Raw genomic sequence first — 22,257 nt, 5'->3', positions numbered from 1 at the left:
GGTTGTGTGAACTCTGAAAAATAATCCAACATTTTTTCCATGGCCTACAAAATAATGATCGTTGCCTGTAGATTTAAAAGTTTCAGAACAAAGCATAAAAATGACACACTTAGGACACGAATTATTACTATCATTATTTAAAAAAATCACACATTTATTAACTTATCAAGACTGGCATTTAATTGTCCAAAAATTAACATTGTCAAATCATTTTACAATAATCTCATGAATTGAAATGATTTTTTTTGTCATCTAGATGGTATGCATTTCCATATAGTGAGAGCACTCTACATCTGGGCTGTTAATTCCTGTCCAAGCAAAGTCCACCGTGGCGTTACAGGCATGAAGACAGAAGTGCTTTGGGAAAACGTCACCAGCTGAATTCTTGTCACTAATGTGCACCCCTGTGTGTTTTATAATACGGAATGTCTTCAGGGAATCAGCTATTACTCACATGAACGGCACCGTTGATGTCTTATCATAAATCAGGGAACCACTTTTACCTGCTCGTAAAAAACCTGAACGAGCCACAAATCTCAGTGCTTCAGAAGCTGTTGTTATGCAGTCCCTCCTGCGGTTCATTTCTTCACGAGATAAAAACAGTCTCTTTCTGAGGGTGAGCGGTATTGCGCCCTCTAGCCCCAATGTCGTTTAGATGAATTTCACATCCCGCAGGGATGAGACTGAAGTCAAGGGCAGGTACACACACACACACACACACACACACACACACACACACACACACACACACACATAATAGCTGTACACACACATACACACACACACACACACACACACACACACACACACAATGCCTGTGCGCACACACACACACACACACACACACACACACACATATATATTCATATATTCCTATCACTGTGGGGACTCTCTATAACCCTAACAAAACCTAATCCCTACCCAGCCCTGACTTTTGGCTATTTCAGTTTTTGGATCGCAGTCACAGATTTTTATAAAATTGAGGTTTATATTTTGTGCACCTGAAAAATGTCCCCACCAGCTACACAGTAACATGTTTTCCCACATGGGATCATTTGGTTGCCACAATGTGATAAATACAACCCCCCCCCTGCAAACACACACACACACACACACAAAGGTTTGTAATTATATATTGTGAGGACTCTCCATTCATTTGTATGAGGAAAAATCCCAACATGACAACCCTAACCCTAACCCAGCCTGAACCTTAAACATAAGCATCCAAACACAATACGTGACCCCACAATGTTATATAAACCTAATACAAACACACACACACACACACACACACACACACACACACACATACAGTACACACATGCACATGCACACACACATACACATACACACACACGCACACGCACATACACACACAGGTTCTTGCCCACAGTTGCCATTCCTGGGAATGAAATTCTAGGTAGTTTCCCAAACCCCCCCTTTAATGATGTCCATCTGTCAATGACTGTCCATTGGCTGTCCCTATAGCTACACAGCTGTCCATATGGTGATTTAATATATCTATTTAACATAGTAATATTTATCCTAATACGTTTAAAAATAACATTTTGCTCATTGAAAGTGAAAAAATATCCTCATACCCTTTACTTCCGGTTACGTCGTCACCTTGGGAAGTCCTGCATTACTCTGCAGTAGCTGCTGAATGTGAAACTCTAATGTGCTCATTTAAAGACGTCATTTTACATAGAAATGGGGCAGGAAAAACGGAGGCAACTGCAGGAATTTTTAAAAATGCCATGTAGGTCATATTGGCCTCTTTGATACCTGAGAAACACAGGTGTGAACGTGGAGAGGTGGACTGAAAGCAGCAGGAAGCAGCGAGCCGGGGTCTCGCCGGGGTCTCGCCGGGGCCTCGCCGTCCCCGGAGGTGTTAGTACGCGTCGCTAGGCTGTGACTGATGCTCGGCTACATGCACGACAGTGTATCCCAGGCTGGCCTGGCTTTGTGACACCGTGCCTCGAGAGGAAGCGAAATGCAAAATATTCACCCTGACATCCTCCATTTAAAAAAAGCAGGATTATGGCAACCAGTGTTTCGAAAACACATGCACTGGGAAAAGCGCCAAAGCGGCTACACATGATTCCAGCTCCCACCTGCTTCTCCTACTTGTTAAAACACACAATCGAATGTGGATGACAGGAGTAACGGGAAACTTAATCAGGAGTAGATTTTTTGTGCTGCATCTTGAATTGGATGTTGGGAACACATTTCAGACTGATTGCTCTGACTGCGGACCATGAAGATGCATTAAAAAATGTCTAACATCAGTCGCAAGCTGAGCGTGACCTCAAGGTCACGTTAAGTGGAAGGGGAGGTATAGGAGAGATGTAGCCTTTTCCAAAGTGCCGAAACCTTCCGCCATTGAGGACTCCGGTTCTCTTTCAATCAGCAGTTTGCCCAAGGGTTGTGTCAGTTTCAAAAAGCATTAAGAGTCTTCTAGAAACCGCAGCATGTCCTGCTCTGCCCAAGTCCGCTAATATGCCATGACAGGGCCTCATTAAGGGCCTGCTGAAAAGCAATGTACACAGAGAATCTTCCAGAAAGGAAGCGAACAATTATCTAAGCGTTCCAAAGAGGTGAGAATTCTCCTTAACTCCTTAATTTTTGACAGATCCCTCTGCCCTCAGGACATGTCTTTTCGTGGCTCATCGATGCCTTGATCTTGGAGATGGAATTGTGCGTATGTCAGATTAAGGGGGTGGGAGGGGTCTGTTGCCACTTGAACCCTAGGTTGACATTTGAAGAGGATGAGAAGATGGGGGAGAGAATGATGAGAGGTGTGATGATGGCAGTGTGCTTATAGAGGAGGTCTCATCAGCATGTCTGCTTGCTGTTGGGAAGGGGGGCGGAGTTGCTGGTGAGAGGGGATCATCTTGCTGAGGAGTGGTGGAGCGGGATTGTGTGGGTGAAGCCAGCGCTGTGTGTGTTCCTCCAGTTCTTAGGCTCAGATGAAGCTGGCGTGGCATCCTCCACTTCCCCTGGGTCCTAGGGCCCCCCACTGTAAGAGTAGTCTGCCTTGTTGTGCATCACAAGCTTGCTGTCCACAAAGTAGAAGCTATCCGACTGCGTCTCATAGGGATGAAGGATCATTTCCTGGACTGAAAAGAGGACAGAAAGGCGAAGATATGTCAGACTCAAATGGCTCCTCTCTTATCTCCTACCTTCCCTCGAGAGAGGATCAGACAGTCCCCCCTTTATTAAAAAAACACACTTGGACACACTATATCAATCAGTTAAGTTCACTTTATCGAGATTTTAATTCAAGAATATTTCTCATGAGAGCTGACGTTCTTTTGTATCCTAACATATTGTACTCAATTTACACGATTACTTGCACCTCCATTAGTATCCAAATCTGCGTCCAAATATGGCCCAGAGGTTGAAGTGGGTGTGGCCTGGTGCGGAAGGGGGCAGGGCAGGCTGCCGGTACTCACTGATCTCCTCCGAGAGGGCTGGGAACTCGTAGATGTGCTCGCAGGTGTTCTTGCTGTTGGGGATGCAAAAGCCGAACTCGAAGTCGAAAGACTTGAGGAGCTGCTCGCGGAAGTAATGCCTCTCGATCATGCGGAAGTTGTTAATGGGAGTATCGCCCACGGTGAACTCGACCCTGTAAAAAGGAAGTGACCCAGCATCAGAGAAAGGTGGGGCCAAGCTAAATGAAGAGAATGGAGGTTTGTGCTTAGACTAGCGTCTTTAACTTACTAGGAAGTCCAACCCCAGCTCTGGCTCCCAGAATGCACTGGGGGGTCCCAGCTGAAAATTATTATAACAGCCTGTCCTCCCCCTCTGGGACCCAGCATGTCCTGGTTCCCCATCTCCTCAGAAACTGCCAGTTCTCCCAGCCGTCTATCTGTTTATCTGTCTCTCTGCTAGATGCCCACACTGTCTGTCTGTCTGTCTGTCTGTCTGTGTGTAAGTGTGAGAGAGAGCTGCTGTGTGACTCGTCCAGTTCAAACGGAGGTATAAGTATCCTGCTGAGTCATAATGGTCACCCTCAAACCCCTCCAACTTGCTCCCCGCATCCACACCCCCCCCACTCACGTGGCCCCGACCTGCTGCAACCTCAGGAATGCGGGGGTGAACTGGTACCGCACAAAGCGTCCGGCGTTGGGGTCAGAAGGCTTTTTCTCCCTCGTCCTCTCTGCAAAGGACAAAGGACGACATGACATGGACTTCCTAGTAGCGAGTCCCAGTACAGCAGGCATCACGGGGCTTTTCGGGTAGGGTTAGAATCACAGTGCAACTCACCAGTGTTGTGGGGTTTGGTAATCTCAAAGAGCACGGTGCTGGTCGCCATGTCACGGATCTTAAACCTCGTGAAGTCGATGTTATGAATGTTCTCCTCCGGAGAACACAGGTAACCTGAAAGGCAGCGAGATGGTAGCCTGATGCGTTTCTATGAGAACGATGGACAGCCGCCACGAGTCTGCCCTGAGAACCTAACCTCCTCATGGGCTTCCCATCAGCACCTGGGGTTCAGGGTCTTCCAGAACCACAACAGCAATAACAGCTACAATTATGATTATTTATTAATTATCTTTTTGCCTGAACCCAGCGCCGGTGACAATACACATGTTCAAACAGTGAAATTCATACGTGATGAAGCTCCACAGACACACACCCAGAGACCCCCCCCCACCCCAACACCACCCTGGCACTCAGAATCCTGCCTTCCACCTAGAGGGGATGACGAAAATTACAGCAGCTTCAGCAGAGGATGGTGTCATTGTAATGACTGCTATCCAAACTGCAACATGTTGGGTCAGTGACCTGTCAGATCACACCTTACAGCCTCACTGCCAATTAGCATATAAAACACCTTAGGCCATTTTACTGGGGTGCAATTGCACCCCCTATTGGTTAAATGAAAACACTATCTGACGATATTTGAAAGCCACTGTGTTGTAATAAAAAATTATCGCTAATTATTGTAAATTTGCAGGCCCTTTTCCCTTTCCCTGCTGTCACTGGCTGGGTATTATGAAGGCCGCAGTGTTTGTACAGATGTTAGTATAAGTGCCACTGAGTAATAATAGGACATGAGTAATGACCCCCAGGCTGAACTACACCAAAGAGGCTTAAACTGCCTCTGAGCCATGTGCTGTGGGGTTTCTGCGGCGGGTGAAGGGATTTGGGGCGGGTGGCTTGACTCTCAGGCAGCATGGCCAGCCTGGTGCCTGTGTGTGGGGGTTAGGGTTAGTAATTAAGTCACATTGTATAATGCTGGTCTCAGGCCACCCTGTACTGCCACTGCAGGTCGTTGCCTCTTGCAGACCCTACAGCAGCGCGTCGCAGTGCTGACATAAGCCACCCTGGGGTATTTTTAGCTACATGACATCACAGATTAACACCATTAAACAGCAAAGGCTCTCGTGTTTTTCTGTACCAATGTCTTTTTTTACAATATGCCTGCATTATACAATCATTTATGTAACATATATCATAAATAACACATAGATGGAAATCCTAGAGCTACATTTGGTAGCCGACAATAGGTCATCCGAGGCCCCAACCTTCAACTGCCGCCTGACCCCCACGGCCCCTCCTGCAGGTTGTGGGCCCAAAGGAGGGAAGATCCATGTAATCACTTTGGGCTATGCCTGGTGGGGCCCCATGGGTAGGGGTCCGGCCACCAGCCTCTCACCCACAAGCTCTACCCCAGGCCTGCTTCCAGGGCAGAGTTCCAGTTTCCCTAACTTGGGTGAGGGTTACAATGCCCTTATTCTTTTTCATCATGGGAATCACACTTAGTCTAGTCGCTCACCTAGGACCAGTTTGCCTTGGGAGATCCTACCAGAGGCAATAGCCTCCAACAGCATAGCTGCTGGAATCACTGAGGCACACAAGCCACTCCACCACAATAAGGTGGCGATTCAAACCGTCAGGCGACTCAGAAGGTATAAGCAGGGTTTCACCCATGCTGCTACCAGGAAGGATGGAGTGCTGTTGACCTCAAATGGAGATATAATCAAGTGGTGGAAGGAATATTTTGAGGACTTCCTGAATCTCATTGAGGTGGTGGTCCCAATCTTTAAGAAAGGGAACTGGAGGATGCGTTCCAGTTTCGGGGGAATCACACTCCTCAGCTTCCCTGGGAAGGTCTATGCCGGGGTACTGGAGAGGAGAGTCAGTCTGTTGGTTGAATCTTGGATCCAAGGCTGCCCTTTGGCACTGATTCTGTTCATTACCTTAATGGACAGAATTTGTAGGCGTAGCAGAAGGGCAGAGGGGGTTTAGGTTCAGTGATCTCAGGATTGCGTCTTTGCTTTCTGTCTTTGATCCTGTTAGCTGTGACCTTCAGCATACGCTGGAGAGGTCTGCCGCTGAGTGTGAAGCGGCTGGGATGAGGTTCAGCACCCCCAGGTCTGAGGTCAGGGTTCTCATCCAGAAAAGGGTGGATTGCCCTGTCCATGTTGAGGTTACTGTCTCAAGCAGTGGAGTTTAAATATCTTGAGGTCTTGTTCACAAGTGAGGAACGCTTTGCCCCACCAAGCAAGAAGGGAGTAGGAGATTGACAGGCGGATCAGTGCAGAGCTTTGGGTAGTCACCGAAACAATGAGATTGCGGATACGAGAGGTAGAAATGAGAGTGTTTGGGCTCTGCCCTAGAGAAAGGATACAGGCTGTTAATCATATTTTTGTGGACATGGGGCCACTGGCAGCTGATGCAGTCGGAGTTTCTGTGCATGTTCAGTTTGCCATCATACTGCTCTGAAAACCCTGATGTTAATTAGCAGGGGCAGCGTGTCTCTTCTGTTATCTAATCTACCATATGACGGCGCCATGTGGGGCATGAGGAGAGGCTGCCAAGGCCAGTGGAGGCAGTTAGTCTAGCTGTGTCCGGCTGACAATTGGCTCTCTTCTCTTCCCTGGGAGGCACCTGTCTCTCTGCTTCCCGGAGGATTGCACTTTCTTGCTAACTCGTGCCCTAGCACTGTGGTGTCCCTTATATCCATAGCAACCACTCAGGGGGTGCCGGTGTACGTATCGGTTGGCAGACAGAGGCTGCTGCTCAAAGCCATTGGGCTCATTGCTATTCTACTCTCCAGGACAGTCAGGAAAGAGTGCCTGCAGGACCCTTACTGAGAACAAGCACCTCGTCCATGGAGGGTCAATGCAGCACCATCCATTGGGCATCCTGAGAGTCTCAGACTGGTGAAGGACCATCTGTAAACCTCCGTTTGTCGAAGCTGCATGCACTGCCGCTCGACTACAGAACCAGACAAGGCAGAACCGGCCTGCTTCTGTGTACCGGGCTGCCGCTCGACTGCAGAACCAGACAAGGCAGAACCGGCCTGCTTCTGTGTACCGGGCTGCCGCTCGACTGCAGAACCAGATATGGCAGAACTGGCCTGATTCTGTGTACCGGGCTGCTGCTCGACTGCTGAACCAGTCAAGGGAGAACCGGCCTGCTCCTGTGAACTGGGCTGCCGCTCGACTGCAGAACCAGTCAAGGGAGAACCGGCCTGCTTCTGTGAACTGGGATGCCGCTCTACTGCAGAATCAGTCAAGGGAGAACTGGTCTGCTCCTGTGAACCGGGCTACCGCTCGATTGCAGAACCAGTCAAGGGAGAACCGGCCTGCTCCTGTGCACGATGCTCGGTGACATAGCAGAGGACTGTACAGCACAATCCAGCAAGTCATGCCTGAAAGGAGCTGATATGGGTTTTGTTTTCACAGGCCGTCGGTTGCTAAGAGGCAGCCGGTGATGTAACAGCCTCCCCTGTGAATATGTTAATCTGCCATCTGGCGGGACCAAGAGCAGACATGCGAGGAGGTACTAGCTTGCATTACAGACATGAGGTAAAGGGGTTAGCATCGCATTACATCGGGGTGCTAACAGACTGTCTGTTAATTGATTTTCCAGTTTTCAACCTTTGTCCCCAAAACAAATAGTACCTACCCTGTTTAATATAGCCAGTGACTCAATATATCTCATTTATTCAGAGCAATGTTTGGTAATAGATTCATATATATAAAGCAAGTTATTGTATCTTATTTATGTACAGCAGTGCTTGGTGAAAGGTGAACAACATGAGTTATGCAAACAATTCAATGATAGGTTACTATAAAGTATTTACATGTAAATCATAGCTCATTGGGTGGGTAAATCATGTCTTATTTATGTTAATCACGCACAAAGTTACTTTGGCTCATGACTTGTGATTTTTTTTGGTGCAAGGTGTTTGCGATATATTTATTTGATTGTTGAAAGGTAAATTTAACATAATGTTTATGCAGAGCAGTGATGAGAAACTGGGGATGATTGGAACAGGAATTAATTTGCGAGAGTAAATTTTAAAATTGGCCTAAAAAAAATCCCGGCCACATTGAGAGGGCCCTTGTAGACTCCCAACAACCATGGGTTTGAAAAACTCTCTGTATATCATCTAAATGTATGATAGTAATGAAAGAAAGAAACTGCAAATGCACAATTATACATGTAATGAACGTGCTGCTATAAACATGACATTGGCCAACCCCTCGTGGGCGCTCTGTGTGACCCAAATGCTCTGCACTATTGCTCAGAACCCCTCCTTTCATCAGGGACCCCACTGGGGGGGCTCAGAGCCCATTTCCCCATGGGCCTGGTGCCAGCCTGGGCCCAGTTTTGGGAGAGAGGAGGTTCCGGGATGGGAAGGTCTTTGAGGCCTGTGTCCACATTCCCATCAGTCACCTAGCAACGTGCCTTTTTATACCATTCTAGAACATCTGCCCCCCCCCCTTCCCCACCCCCCAGTCCGGATGATGTTATACAAGGAAGGCTTCCATCGCAACATCAAAGGACCACAGATCAGAATGACTCTCAGGAAATCTGTGTCTTGTACCCTCATGTCATCCTCTGTATGGCATTTTGCCCGAAATCGTCCTGCAAATGTCGGTGGTGCCACATGGAGGCTGAAATCACATTTCTGTCACTCTGAGTGAGTAAGAGAACTGTCTGTCACCTTAACAGTGATCCAAAAACCAGCACACAAAGTAAAAGACTGAGATAAAATGTACTCTGAAAGTGTTACATATGAAAACAACATGGGAGCTGTGTGTCTCCCCTTCCCGTTCGTACAGACTGAGCTGTCTGCTCTGAGAAACTGCACCGCTGGGTCTGTGAGGTCTGCAGACCAGTTAGCCTGTTAGCAGGAAAGTCTGATAGCTGACACTGTGATTTACTGAGGCAAGGGGGCATCTTACAGAGGGGATCCCAAAGGTGGCGTAAGTGTTGTCACATACAATCAGAGCAAGAACATCGGTGACATGTGAACTGAGAATTACACGGAGACCTGAGTGAAGCCGACGGCCGGCTGGTGTGGCAGGAGGCTTGCAGCCCTAGAAGCAGCTCTAGCAGTTTGGCCTTGTGAGCTGGACTGAAAAATATTTAGGGAGATGTATTAGGTACACTACAAGATACTGGGAAAGAAGCCACAGTTTCCAGATTAATGTTTATAGCCTTCAGAAACCAAAACTCTTGTTAGCAACTTCATACATCATCAATCACTGGTAAAACAAAGACTGGACATCCATGGGTTTAAAATATATACTCACAAAAGCGACTTATTAGGCTCTAGTCTGGTCTTCCGTGATTGTGCCAGAACTGAGTGGTTATTTCTGGGTGAGTTGTTGAGTGCTCATTCGAGTGCTGCCTTATCTAATTTTGGACAGCTGGGTTCTGGGGTGAGGAAGGCATGTTCAACCTCCAGGTGGTCACCCAGCCATGAGGAAAGATGTAGCGGATGCCCTGCACAAGGTGCGTTTACAGGAGCTTAAGGAAAATCGCCACGCGCTAACATACACCTTCAAGCTGTCTTTGTGCACTGGATAGAAACTACAACAACCGAAGCCGAGGTGCAGTTTACAGGCACTTTCACACCAAAGTTCCACAACCTGGTCCATGGTCACAAATTCTTTTGTAGCCTCTGGTCACTTTCTCGTCTCGCTTTCACGCCGTACAAGATGAACTTGCACCTTTATGCTAAATAAGCACGGGAGATGCAAGAAGTCTGTAGGTTAAACTTCACACGTAATTTTGTAGGAAGCTACAGCACCACCCAAAAGCACGGACGAAGAACAAGTCATTTTGTTAGTTACTGGGGGGGATCAATTGCAATCAAAATGGGACAGAGCCTTTTATTTATATTTCATTTATATGACCCACAACATGTTTATAATTCTTCATAATATAGCCAGCAGATCTTTTATTTCCCACAGAATAAAAAAACGATGTAACGCTAAGTATATTGACTGAATTTTCCAATACAGAAATATGGAGATGCATGCAAAAATGTATTCATTGATGCATTAAATGTAACTGAGGTACAAAAATAATTCCATCTACTCCACTACTTCTATCCCTTTTTTTGAAAGTTATTGCCAGTGCTTATAGTCAACCAAGAGCCTCCCCAAGTGAAAATATCTAGTCTGGAGTAGGTACTACGTACTAGAAAAAGTATTCCAGAACTCCCTCTGAGGAAGTACAATCGGGCCCGGTTCCTATAGTGCGAATATGAAACACCCTGGTTCTGGAAAAAGGTTCTGATTCTTGGAAAAAGCGTGATGTGAAAGTGCCACATGATCACAGTGAAGATGCCCTTATGAAGCCTGAAGAAACAGGCAGATGACAGGATCTCTATGGTCACCCAACAGCATGCGGAAATAATCACAATGAAAAGGCGCCTCCACAGACTGGTTGCTGCCATGATGAAACACTACAAATTGACTTCCATGTAGGCATCTGACGACCTTCGCGTCACACACGACTTTCCGAATCGCTGACTCCATGACTCGCGGACTCTGATTTGCTGACTCTCTGACTTGTTGGCTCACTGAATCTCTGACTCGCTAAATCGCTGAATCTTTGACTTGTTCACTCTCTGACATGCTGACTCTCTGACTGTTTGACTTTCTGACTCACTGACTCACTGAATCTCTGACTTGCTGACAATGAATCTCTGACTCTGATTCACTGAATCTCTGGTTTGCTGACTCACTGACTAGGCGCAGCAGGAGATGCAAGGCGAAGTAGGAACCAGGAGAGGAGACAGTCAAGCGCTGGGCAGCCAGCGTGGATGCTGTCCTGTTACCTGCATCTTAAACAAAAAACCACGAGCTTATCCTGACTCGTACGGGTTGACCATGTGGAGGTTCCCACAGTGCCTGAAAATGAGTTCGAAAGATTCTAGACAATGCTACTGCTAATCATTCATCCCTTTGCAATGACCAGGTGGTGCCAATGACAGCACTTATAAATCAAGCAAAAAGATTAAAGTGCCCAGAGGAAATATGGCAAATAATTATATTTTACCTGCAATTCCTGCAAACTCCCCACCGTACCCCAGCCCTCAGGTTGACCTCCATCCTGCCGATTAGCAGATTGGCTGATCTCATGCCCATTCGCTCCTATGGCAATATGTGAGCTTGTAAAAGCAGCACCATTTCGTAGCAGACAGAGATAGTGGGAGTCAGCACCACGTGGGAGAGGGACCAGGTCTGATTCAGTCACACGGCGCAGCGGGATCGCAATGGTGGCTACATCCTGTACCCATGATGTGAAGAGCTGCGGCGTGCGTCCAAGCTGAGGCAGGGCTGCAAGGCCTTGAGGGCGTTTGCCGTCATGCAGAAAGACAGGCTGTGAAATATAAGCTGAATGTGAGAAGCAGAAGATAGACAGAAGAACACAGAGCCTCCAAAGGGAACTGCAGCTATCCATGACACTGGTCTTAATTCGGCTTATATATAATAATAATACCAACTGCAAAAATGTAAAGTTAACAAACGTGTAATTAAGCCACACGAAGAAGCATCAGTGATAAGGCAGCGTGAGGTGGGTCCGTGTAGTCCCGGGGGGGGGGTCATGTGACCATCACCCATGGCGACTTCCACCATCCCTCATTACCAGAGTTTGATTTAAATAGCTGCCCTCATTTCTTTCTTGCTGTTGGTCAACAGACCGAGAGAGGGAGGCAGCCTCCAGCGGAGATCAGCGTAACGGCTTCCCTGATTCTGTCGCTTTTTCCTTCCCTCACCTTTTCAGGTACGAAATCCACCTGCCATTAAAGTGCCTCTGTCTCCTTAACATACATCCCATAAACATCAACAGCTCCGAGAAATAAAAGACTGAATCTTCTGGGCCGCGGGGCTCCGAATCTCAGCCGCTGCTGTTCTGCTCCCTGAAGCGTGAATGATGTGATTTAACCTGCTGTTACTCTGTGCTTTTCTATGCCCCCCCCCCCCACCCGCTTGGGCTGCTTTGCAGTAAAGTGGTTCTCTATCATCTCCAGTCCACAATGTCACCGCGGCAACTGTACATCAGCCCAGCAGGGACCATACCTTCCTGTGAGTGAGCATCTGCCTTACTGAGTCACTGCCTTCCCATGTGTCCCTGCCTCCCTGTAATTCCTAGCTTTCCTGTATGTTTCTGCCTTCCATGAGTCCCTCCTCTTTGTGAGTCTCTGCCTTCCTGTGACTGAGTCTCTGCCCTCTTGTGAGTCCATGCCTTCCTGTGAATGAGTCCTTGCCTCTCTATGAGTCCCTGCCGGCACGTAAGACCCTGCCTTCCCATCTGTGAGTCCCTCCTCCTTGTGAGTCCCTGCCTTCCTGTGAGTGAGTCCCTGCCTCCTTGTGAGTCCATGTCTTCCTGTGAGTGAGTCCCTGCCTCCTTGTGAGTCCCTGCCTTCCTTTGAATGAGTCCCTGCCTCCCTGTGAGTCCCTGCCTTCCCATAAGCCCACTCTCCTTGCATCTTTCTACAGCTCCTGCATACAAATTCGCAAGGCATGTTTCGAAATACTTCTGCAATGCATAAAAGGCTTTTGGAAAGTGGAACCAGGTGTTGGGGCCATTACCGCTATTCGCATCAAAGTGGTACATCACTGCCACAGTGCTTTCATCAGCTATCGTCTACAGTGATACCCAAAATGAATCGCGGAGACCTTAATAAGCCCGAGCACAGCAGCCTGTAGGTATGTCCAGGGTGTGTCCCTGTCATTATGGGTGTCCATAAATATTTTAGGAATAACACTCAGTGGCTTGATCATTTTAACCAGGAGAGGCACAACATCAAGATGTATAAAGATCAGATTAGCTAAGAGGGTAGCAGACCAGTATCATCTGCAATCCCCATAGTTAATCTGGTCTTTACACTTTACACTTATAAATACTGTATTGTATACTATCATTCTCATGCATGATACTCATTATTGTTATGGGCACTTCATGTACAGTACTGTGCAAAAGTCTTAGGCAGCAGTACATTTATGTTTGCTCAGAAGAAAACAATTAACATGATAACATATGCAAATTAACGGCGGCACAATAAAAATGAACAGGAATTTCATTTGCTCTCCAAAAAGTTTCCGGTATCTGGTTGGATGGCGAGATCCTTTGGTCTGATTTGCTTCCCAAACCTCTCCTCAAGGGTACATCAGCCATTCTATACGTTCGTTGAATTTCTCCACCAGCTCAGTTAATTAATCACCACGACTAGTTAAATAACTTAATAGGACACTGAGTAATCAAGCAAAGGTGGGGAAGGGGTCGAGTCCAAAACTCCGTGGGTGTATTGGACAGCTGCCGCAAATGCTAAGGTTTAGGAGATGACTTGAAATGGCTAAGCTGACACACTTTGACAGACATATTGCCTGTTTTACACCAACATGCAGATCAGTTAAACATCATTTTCTGTGACTGCCTAAGACTTTTGCACAGTACTGTATATTACTTGTCTTGTATATAACCAGCATATGACTTGAATTTTATGCTCATTGTCTGTATATTGTGTGTCTGACTTGAGAGACACCGCCGCTCGAAACCCAATTCCTTGTGGGAGTTTACACACTCGGCCAATACGTCTGATTCTAATTCTGATGGCACGCTTAAGGAAATAACAGAGACCTGAAGGGGCTTCCCAGTCACAGCGCCCAGACCTGAAGCACTAAATCATGTGTCACTGCGGTGATGCCGGACTGAGCTGGCACTGTACCTTGTAGGAGAGGCTGTGCGAGACCTGGACACGTGGCCTATTGCCGCTCACCATCTGCTGCTGAAAATGGGTCAAACGCACAAGCGTGTGACACCGGGGCACATCCTGCCACGGCTGGCGGCTGGAGATCAGCTTCAGCTCTGCGTGATGGGGTCAGGGCTCCAGAGTGCGGCCATGTGGGCTGCTGTTCCTGGTGCGAGCGGGTCGTGATTTATGTAATCGGGACCCCCAGAGGACTCACACCTCATATGAATGTCTGGGGAACATTATGGAATAGACTGAGAGATTCACACGCACCTCTGACTCTGGTGCGCACTGCGAGTTTACACAATTCCTCTATCTTACAAAGGAAGTGTGATAATTTCTATGGTTATGGTTGTCAACTTTGGTCAGCCGGCTGGGCGTTGGATTGTCAATTCGTGACAAGTTTGCACACGCATGCACAGTTTTCTCAGCATTTAAACAGCCTCTAGGGCAAACTACCCCAGTGATTTTGATGTAGCCCATGTTGGGTCACACCAGATGCGTGAGAGTTGGCAGTCATGTTAAGCTTCAATATAAGGTTAATGGTTAAGAGTTGTTATTCAGCTAAAATTTCCTGGGTTTCCCTTCAAATGATTTTCATCACAAAGGTAATTTAAAGAAAAGGAACCGAAAATATATAGTTGCCTCCGATGTTTCCGTTTGTTGCACAATGTCTAATGCAGGTCTTTAAAGTCTCCTGACTGTGGTCAGTGTTAAACACCTGTTACCTAATCCCGAACCGTCGCTCAGGTAAAGGTCTGATGGTGAAAATTGGTTGGACAGCAGTCTATTTCAGGACGTAATGAATGAGGCTGAAAAATGTTCATACACATAAGTCTCCTCCAATGTTTAATCGTCATCAGCGGGCGTCCATTGTGTATGATTTATTTATGGACAGCGGTTCCGCGATCCGGGTTTATTTGTCAAATACCGAAAGCACAAATCGGTTACATATTCCAAACTACGCATCTGTTGCAAACCTCTTACATATGACATGCAGTGCGTCGTATTCTGACATTGTGTCATTTTGTTTAAAGAGACGTGGAAAGACACTTGGAGGCTGACGGCGATTTTTGTGCATAAGTGCACGTTTGATTACATAAGAGTAACGAAGCCATCAGGTTATTGCCCAAGATTAAAAATTCATTCGCTTAGCATTTTAAAAAATTCTTGCTAAAAAAAAGCGGTTAACCGCATTAGCTCTTGCCACCTTGCAACGTCTATAAACCTTTTATAAAATAAAAAGGGGGAAAGGCCAATTACACAAAATTGTTATGTATTCCGTAGTAATGCAGGTACTATCTTTGCATATGAAGTCAATTCCAAACCAGTTTATGGCTTTCAAGCATTCAATTTAGAATAAAATGTTCTCGTTACTGTAGTAGCCTATGTAATTAAACCGTCCAGTCAAAGTTATCTCGCAGAGATCGCATTGCATATGTGCCATACGGAGACGCTGACGTCCCCTAACGATGAGCGGCACAGTGCAGCTGGGGATGTATAATGAGGTTTTTCCCTGGAAATGGCTCTTACTGATAAAGCCGAATTAATATGCTGCTCTCATGGCAGCGACAATCGCGTCGGGGGTACGAACGACAGCTACACGACGGTGAGACTAATACAAGGAGAAAATACGGCAATGGTTATAAACACGCTGTTGCATGTCAGGAGAGAATTAACACAGTGTGGTGGTAAGCACTATAAGTGGAAAGGGTACCAAAGCAGTGCAGCTGTCTCCGTGTCTACCGGGAGCATCTTAGTTAAATTATCTGCCAACTTACTTTTGGTGATTTTTTGCAGCCCGAGTACGTCTTCTGGGGTGATCAGGGGCTTCCGGAGCAACTCCTCCTCCGTGGTCGCCGGCACCCCCGGCTCTGATGAGTCGCACCCTCTCTTGACTTTCATTTCCAGCTGCGGCTTGGCGGTCGCGGGGCTGTGGCGGGGTCTCTTATCACTACTGTCCTTATTATTACCGGCTTTCTTTGAGCTGCTTTCAGATTCGCCCTGGCTATTGCGACCGACCTCTCTACTGGCACAAGAATAGCTCATCCTTCGTCCCTCCTCCCCCAGCCTGGTAGATAGATTGATACGAAGCAGTCACTCCCCCCACCCACCCCTTTCAAAGGCTAAGCCTTCGCTCCTTCTCTGCGTGAATCGCCTTTCTTTAAATCGGTCCCTTCAGTCCAGTGATGGTGTAATCAGCCGCTGTGGAGCTGCACACTGGCTGCGCACCTGAACGCACAGCAGCGCTGGCACACGGTCCGTGGCACGACAAAGCAATGAAAGTGTTACTACGGCCGGAAGACGAGTGTCCCCTCTGGTCTTCATCGGTGGAAAACTCTGGCAAAACGTGAAAAGTGAACTAAGGAGCTTTTGTGTGTCGTCACCGTTAGAAGTCAGAGACTCCGCAAGATCAAACCGCAAGCCGTAATATCGATAGCAAAATGTCAGCGGTTCATTCAAGGCTCAAGGCGAACGCAGTACAAGTTTTATTTTCTCACCCGAAATCAGACCATCCACGTATATTGAAAAAGAATGCATTTCCATGAACATGTAAACTGTTGGCGATCTTTTAATATTTTATCGTTTGATAACAACGGCTTTCTAACTGGCTAGGCCTATATCACAGTTTGAAGTACAGCATTCATAATGTACCTTAAGCACAATCCTTTGGGGCAGATCCTGGTGCATTTGCAGTAGCCTGTGTGAAAAACCAGCAGAAGACATGCACGAAACAGAATTCAGACAAGATCAACACTTTAATGACATTGTGCATTGATAGGGCTGCATCAGTTTCCAGATGCCAGAATCCCTGAGAAAGATCTGAAGTAGGTAGACCCGTTACTGTCCAGTTATGGTAAAAAGTAGAATGAAACGACTGTCCAGAATGAAGGAAGAAAAGCAACAATTCCACATCGTGGTGTCACATCCTCGTCATTCCACATCTCCTTTTGACATCTAATTGGAGCATATCAAACACATCCTTATAATATTGTGGCTGGATCCAGTTACCAATCACGGCGATACTATTGGCCTATAGTGATTACTGAGAGCAGGAGTACAAACTGTGCATCTGATGGTTCTTATGCTTATTACTGATAATAGTTTTATTTTGTCGTGTTCGCCAAAGGGGACGCTAGCTCAGCTTGGCTGCTCCTACAGACCCATGGTGAAGTGGCCCCGGTGGTACGTCTGTGAGTCCTTCACACGTCGGATAGACTGGATCTGGGGATGGCGGGCACCCCAGTTGTTCCAGTGTGGATAGGTACCACACTCAAACACGTACTGGTAACCACGGTAACCAGGATACTGGTAGCCCACCCAACTGGTGGGATGGAGACAGAAGGAGAGAGACTTGACTAAAACACTTTATCTTTGCACATAATGTTTTCCCACCACTACCAGTATGTAGTATGTCGGGTAAAATGTAGAAAAATCAGTCTTGCAGGATTTCACTTACACTCCACCAGTGACCTGGATGCTGGCCACGCGGTCCTGGAAGCTGTAGGACCACAGACTGGGGATGTCCTCATCGCAAACCTCCATCTTGCGACCATCAAAGTTGGCACATTCAAACAGGCAAATCTTATGATGCATACCATTCTGCAGAGAGATGTCCAGGAGGGATCTGAGTTAGCATGTCGCTTAACAGACATTGGGGATTTGTGGTCTACAGTCATTGGTGTATAGAGCTATGGTCTGATCCCAGATCAGTGTGCCACTGACATCAGCGGAGTGACTCACCATGTAAACCGGTCTGACAGATATGAGGTGGTCATTTCTGTAGCTGCTAGTCCAGCTGTCCCAGCGAGGGTACTCTCCTTTCTCCAGCATGAACATCTCACCCATCATGCTTTGCTGCTCATATCCTACCCACCTGCACGGGGACACGACGGTACTTAAGAAGGGACTAATGCAAAGGGGGCTGTGAGATGAATGGACGAACGGTACAAGAGGCTCCCTGCCTAGAAGTCAACCGACAGGATGCAGTTGCAAAGTAGGTGATGTCATCTGCAGTACCATGTATGGCCAACAGAGGGTATATTTTCACATGCAGGTCACGTATGACCGCGGATCCAATTGCAAACGTTACTACACATTACTTATTTAAAATATGCCACTCAAAATTTTATGAACAAAGTGGGTGGGGAAATGGCACTCAGAAAAAAGTGTATGTAACAAACAGTTATAAAATAATTGTCATATATTTTTGTATAACATACATTGTATAACATTTGTATAACATGTTTATTCTTTGTAGACTAAATGGCATTCTATATCTTAAAGTTATTATCTAAAAGGAAATGAAATGGCGTGCCTTTCATGTGGCAATTATTAGATTTTTTTTATTATTATTATTTTTTATTTATATTGTGGCAGCCACTGGAAAGACTGGAAAGACTCACAGTCCACAGTCTACCCTGATGGACTTGACCCGGTCAAAACCATAATTACAGATGTTAGAACATTCCCCCGTCAGGTGCACCCTTCGGCCCTGGAAGTTCTCAAACTCGAAGAGCCAGACCTGGTAACACAGAGGAGGCAAAGCAGATGTGCATCAAGCCTTCTGCAGAGAAACCAGAACACTGAAGCTGTGACACATCTGTGTTACATTTCATCAAGCTGATGGGGGAATGGAACACTAACAAACAGCCACCAGGCAGTGGGGGTGTCCTACTGGCAGGCAGGGGAGGGCCTAGCGCACTGGAGGATGATGTGCTGGGAAAGGATGCAGGTGAGATTTTTGAAGTGGGGGTGGTGGGGGACTGAACAGAACAGTGAGCAAAAGGTCTTAACTTTCAAGCTTAATTAGCCATGTTTAAGGTATTTGGCATAATTTTGGCTAATGGCTTAATACACTAAATATTTTGATTGACAAAGGTCGACAAACATACACTATTGCTTTGTTGACTTGTATGGAGTTGGGTAACTGAAGTCCAGAGAGTAAAAGTCCAGACCGCGATTTTGTTTCAATTAACCAGTTGAGTACTCTGTGACTGTGACTCTTTATGCACAGCTGGTTGGTTGAAACAAAATCTTGGTCTGGACTTTTACTCTCTTGATCTGAATTAACCAGTTCTATTATGGAATTACCAATCATCCACATAAGGCCTATTGGACCGTAATCTAAACAACAGACAGTCTTCTCCACAATGTTACAAGTTTACTGAGCCCCATGGATCAGGGCCTCGATATACTCCCCCACCGGCCATCTACACCCCTGGTGTAGGGTAGGTGGGGGGTGGGGCGTTACCTACTTTGTGGGTCTGCACACTCAGCTCCCCCGAGCTCCTGAGTGCGACATGATGGATTCTGGGGTCACAGAAGAGACTGAGAGACGAAGAGAGCAAAGAAGGTGAAGCACACAGAGAACACGAAAGACACAGTGTCACACCCGATCGTTCGATCCCTCCATGTGCCATGCCTCCCTCAAGTCTGTTTCCCCAATCGTTTCCTCATTGACGTAACTTGTGTCTATATCCTGTATTAGGATTGTTTCCTACAATAAATCCCTTCTTCCTGATCCTACGTCTCCCTGCTCCTGCTTCCGTGTTCTCGACGTGACAGAATGACATGACTCAAAGAAAAGGTACCCCCCCAGACTGAAGAGTACTAGTTCGGTCTAGTTAAAGAGGTACTTTACTGGTTTGCACAGCCCAAAGTCGAGGGGATGTCCCTGGACATTGACGAGCATCTCGCTGAAGAGGTGCCCGAAAATCTCAGGTAGCTGTTGAGGAGGGTGACGGAGATGAGGACCCTGCTGATGCCGCTCGACAGCGAGCAATGTCCAGATCCGCCATCAAACCTCCCTGAAACCCCCCAACCACTGCTGACAACAGCCAACCGGAGAAAGAAGAAAAGATCGGAGACCAGAAGACAGTGATCTTTTTGGGGGCCGTCTCCGTCTCCACTTCCAACCCTGCTGCTTGTCGGGAGGAGCCCCTCCCGATCCTTAATCCGGCGGTGCTTGCACCTGACGCCACCGCCATTTTGCCCATGCAGACGCTTGACGTCCGTATCGTCGCTACTTTACTGCCGGGATCAGCAGCTTGCCCATTTCTGGGAACCTACCTGGCCCTTAAAGGGTTTTGGATGCCATCCTGTGGGTCCCCACGGTCCTTAAAAGGGGCAATGCCCGCTGTCAAGGCACAATCCCCAGTAGCGCCCCCCGTGGTTCCTGTGCCAGCGGCTGAAGTGTTGCCGCCCGAGGTTCCTGCGCATCCCGTTCAGGCTGCCCCCCCGGAAGTTCTTGTGCCAGCGGATGATGCTCCGCCCCCCACTATTCCTGTGCCTCATGCCCCTGTTTTGGTGACTTCTGCTCTACCACCTGAAGTCCCCGCTCTGCCTTCTCCAGTCCCTCTCGGTCTCCCGGAAAGGGAGGGGACACCTGTGCCGGGGTCAGTTCCCACCCCGCCCGCCCTGCCTCGCTGTTCCTCGATGGGCGCCTGTGGGTCCTCTGGCTTCTGATCGGCGGTCACCTGCGGGTCCCCCTCCGATGACTCACCTTCTGCCCCACCTCTGATGCCTCATCAGCCGTATGCGGATTCCCCTGCTTCGACTCGTAGGTCACCTGTGGGTCCCCCCACTCCGATTCATCAGCTGCACCTTCGCTGTCTCTACCTGCGCTGTCGCCTGCCACGATTTTCCATCCCTCCACGCCTTCGCCTAGGTCCCACTCACCTTCCTCCTCGCCTCCCCTAGTTCCCTCTTCGACTTCCTCCTCGCCTCCTCCACCTGTCCCTCCGTCTACCTCCTCACCCCCATTGAGGTCTCCTCCTGCTCCTGCCTCATGTCTGCCGAGGGTCCCTCCTGCTGCCCCTACGACTTCTACCTCTCACCCACTGGGGTTCCCTCTGGCTACCTGTTTTTCCCCGTCCTATGCCTTCCTGCCTCCTGGTCCTGTGCCCCCTGTGTCTGCTCCTCGTCCCTCCATTTCTCCTTCATTCACTCCTGGTCCCTTTGTTCCTCCAGTTGGTGTTCCCCCAGTGTCTCCTTTCTTGGTGCCCCTGTGTCTGTCTGCCATGCTGCTTGTGCCGGCAGTGAAGATTGCTGAGGGCTCCACATAGGTGTCAACTGGCAGCAGAGTGACCCCAGGGCATGTGTCTTACAGAGCACCCAGCATTGCATGACAACATGCACTGCACAGCATCTGTGCAGCATCTGCACAGCAAAGCAGAATCACTGACCCTAAAAGCCTGCTATTTGATAGAAATAGTGATGAAACAGTACAGTCAGTATGTACGCTGAATCTATTCCTATCAGTTTTAGTCTCTGACACGTGCTTTCTATTTTTCCTTCTTCCTGTTCTTGGTCCCATGTTCTGCATGGTCATAAGGTCATTCCCAGAGCCACAAAGGTAAAGGTAACTTCTTCCTAGTGAGGTGGTCCGGAGCTGCTTTGCCAGTTCCCCTGCTATGACAGTCCCTGATTCCACATATTCACACTGCCCCCTCCCAAACAAAACCCCAAACCATCTCACACCTGAGAATCTCACCTGATAGCTGTAGGTGGGTGGGAAAAATCAGAATGAGGGGCTGCTGCAAAGACCAAACAAGGTTGTGTGTGAGCTTATATGCACCTTGGCACTGGACAGATGAGGGGCCCCTGTTTCTGGGGGGTGTGCTGATTGCCTGGGCTGGCTGACTCTGCACATTTTTTTCTTGGTGGGCCTCAGTGCTGGCCCTCCACAGCAGAATCAGCAGAAAGGCACCCGACCCCCTCCAGGGCTGGACGTGCAATGTGCTGATTGTGGGAATCAGCTGGGTCCCTGCTGTTGTTGCCTTCACGCTTTCTGGCAGAAGGAGAATGTGCTTCTATTTGTCTGCAATGCTGCCCTACAGGTTAGGGCCCCAGCAGGCAGGGCGGCGCCCAGCATGCGGCAGGTCCTTGGGTGACCTGATACTGTTACCATTCCCTGATGTAACCATATCAGGCTGACTGGAGCAAGCACTAAACCTCATAACTACTACATGTATAAATGAAATGCCCTTTCTTAAGCTGGTCGAATAATTTTAAATTACTGGTTCTGAATTGTTCTTTTCTGGGGGCAGGAAATACCAACCTGCCTTGATGAAATTTTAATTTCATGATGGCAGTTTAGGCATGTAGCCCAATGTTTCCAAACATGATCCTCACGGACCCAAAGCCGGCCCATGTTTTTGCTCCTTCCCAGCTCTCTGCCAGACAGTCCATATTTTAGCAGAGAGGGAGCAAAAATCTGCACTGTCTGCAGGTCCCTGAGT

General features: G+C 47.8%; 2 protein-coding genes across 2 annotated transcripts; both read right to left on the bottom strand.

The window, feature by feature from the left end:
* Nucleotides 1–133: 133 nt before the first annotated feature.
* On the bottom strand, nucleotides 134–16,446 carry unc119a (unc-119 homolog a (C. elegans)). The gene is made up of 5 exons (XM_048981550.1): nucleotides 15,796–16,446; nucleotides 4,270–4,383; nucleotides 4,063–4,162; nucleotides 3,456–3,628; nucleotides 134–3,119 (listed from the first exon to the last, which is right to left on the bottom strand). Exons 1-5 carry the CDS (start codon nucleotides 16,061–16,063, stop codon nucleotides 3,007–3,009), a joined length of 768 nt encoding a protein of 255 aa, XP_048837507.1. The 5' UTR covers nucleotides 16,064–16,446; the 3' UTR covers nucleotides 134–3,006.
* Nucleotides 16,447–17,003: 557 nt separating this feature from the next.
* On the bottom strand, nucleotides 17,004–18,560 carry crybb1l3 (crystallin, beta B1, like 3; the record flags this gene model as incomplete). The annotated part of the gene is made up of 4 exons (XM_048981592.1): nucleotides 17,004–17,339; nucleotides 17,475–17,617; nucleotides 17,759–17,891; nucleotides 18,421–18,560. Coding segments are annotated over 4 exons (585 nt in total), but the record flags the coding sequence as incomplete, so codon positions are not given.
* Nucleotides 18,561–22,257: the final 3,697 nt, after the last annotated feature.

Source organism: Brienomyrus brachyistius, chromosome 17 (genome assembly GCF_023856365.1).
Source record: "Brienomyrus brachyistius isolate T26 chromosome 17, BBRACH_0.4, whole genome shotgun sequence".
Classification (NCBI taxonomy): domain Eukaryota; kingdom Metazoa; phylum Chordata; class Actinopteri; order Osteoglossiformes; family Mormyridae; genus Brienomyrus; species Brienomyrus brachyistius.
This window is presented reverse-complemented; position numbering and strand designations above follow the sequence as displayed.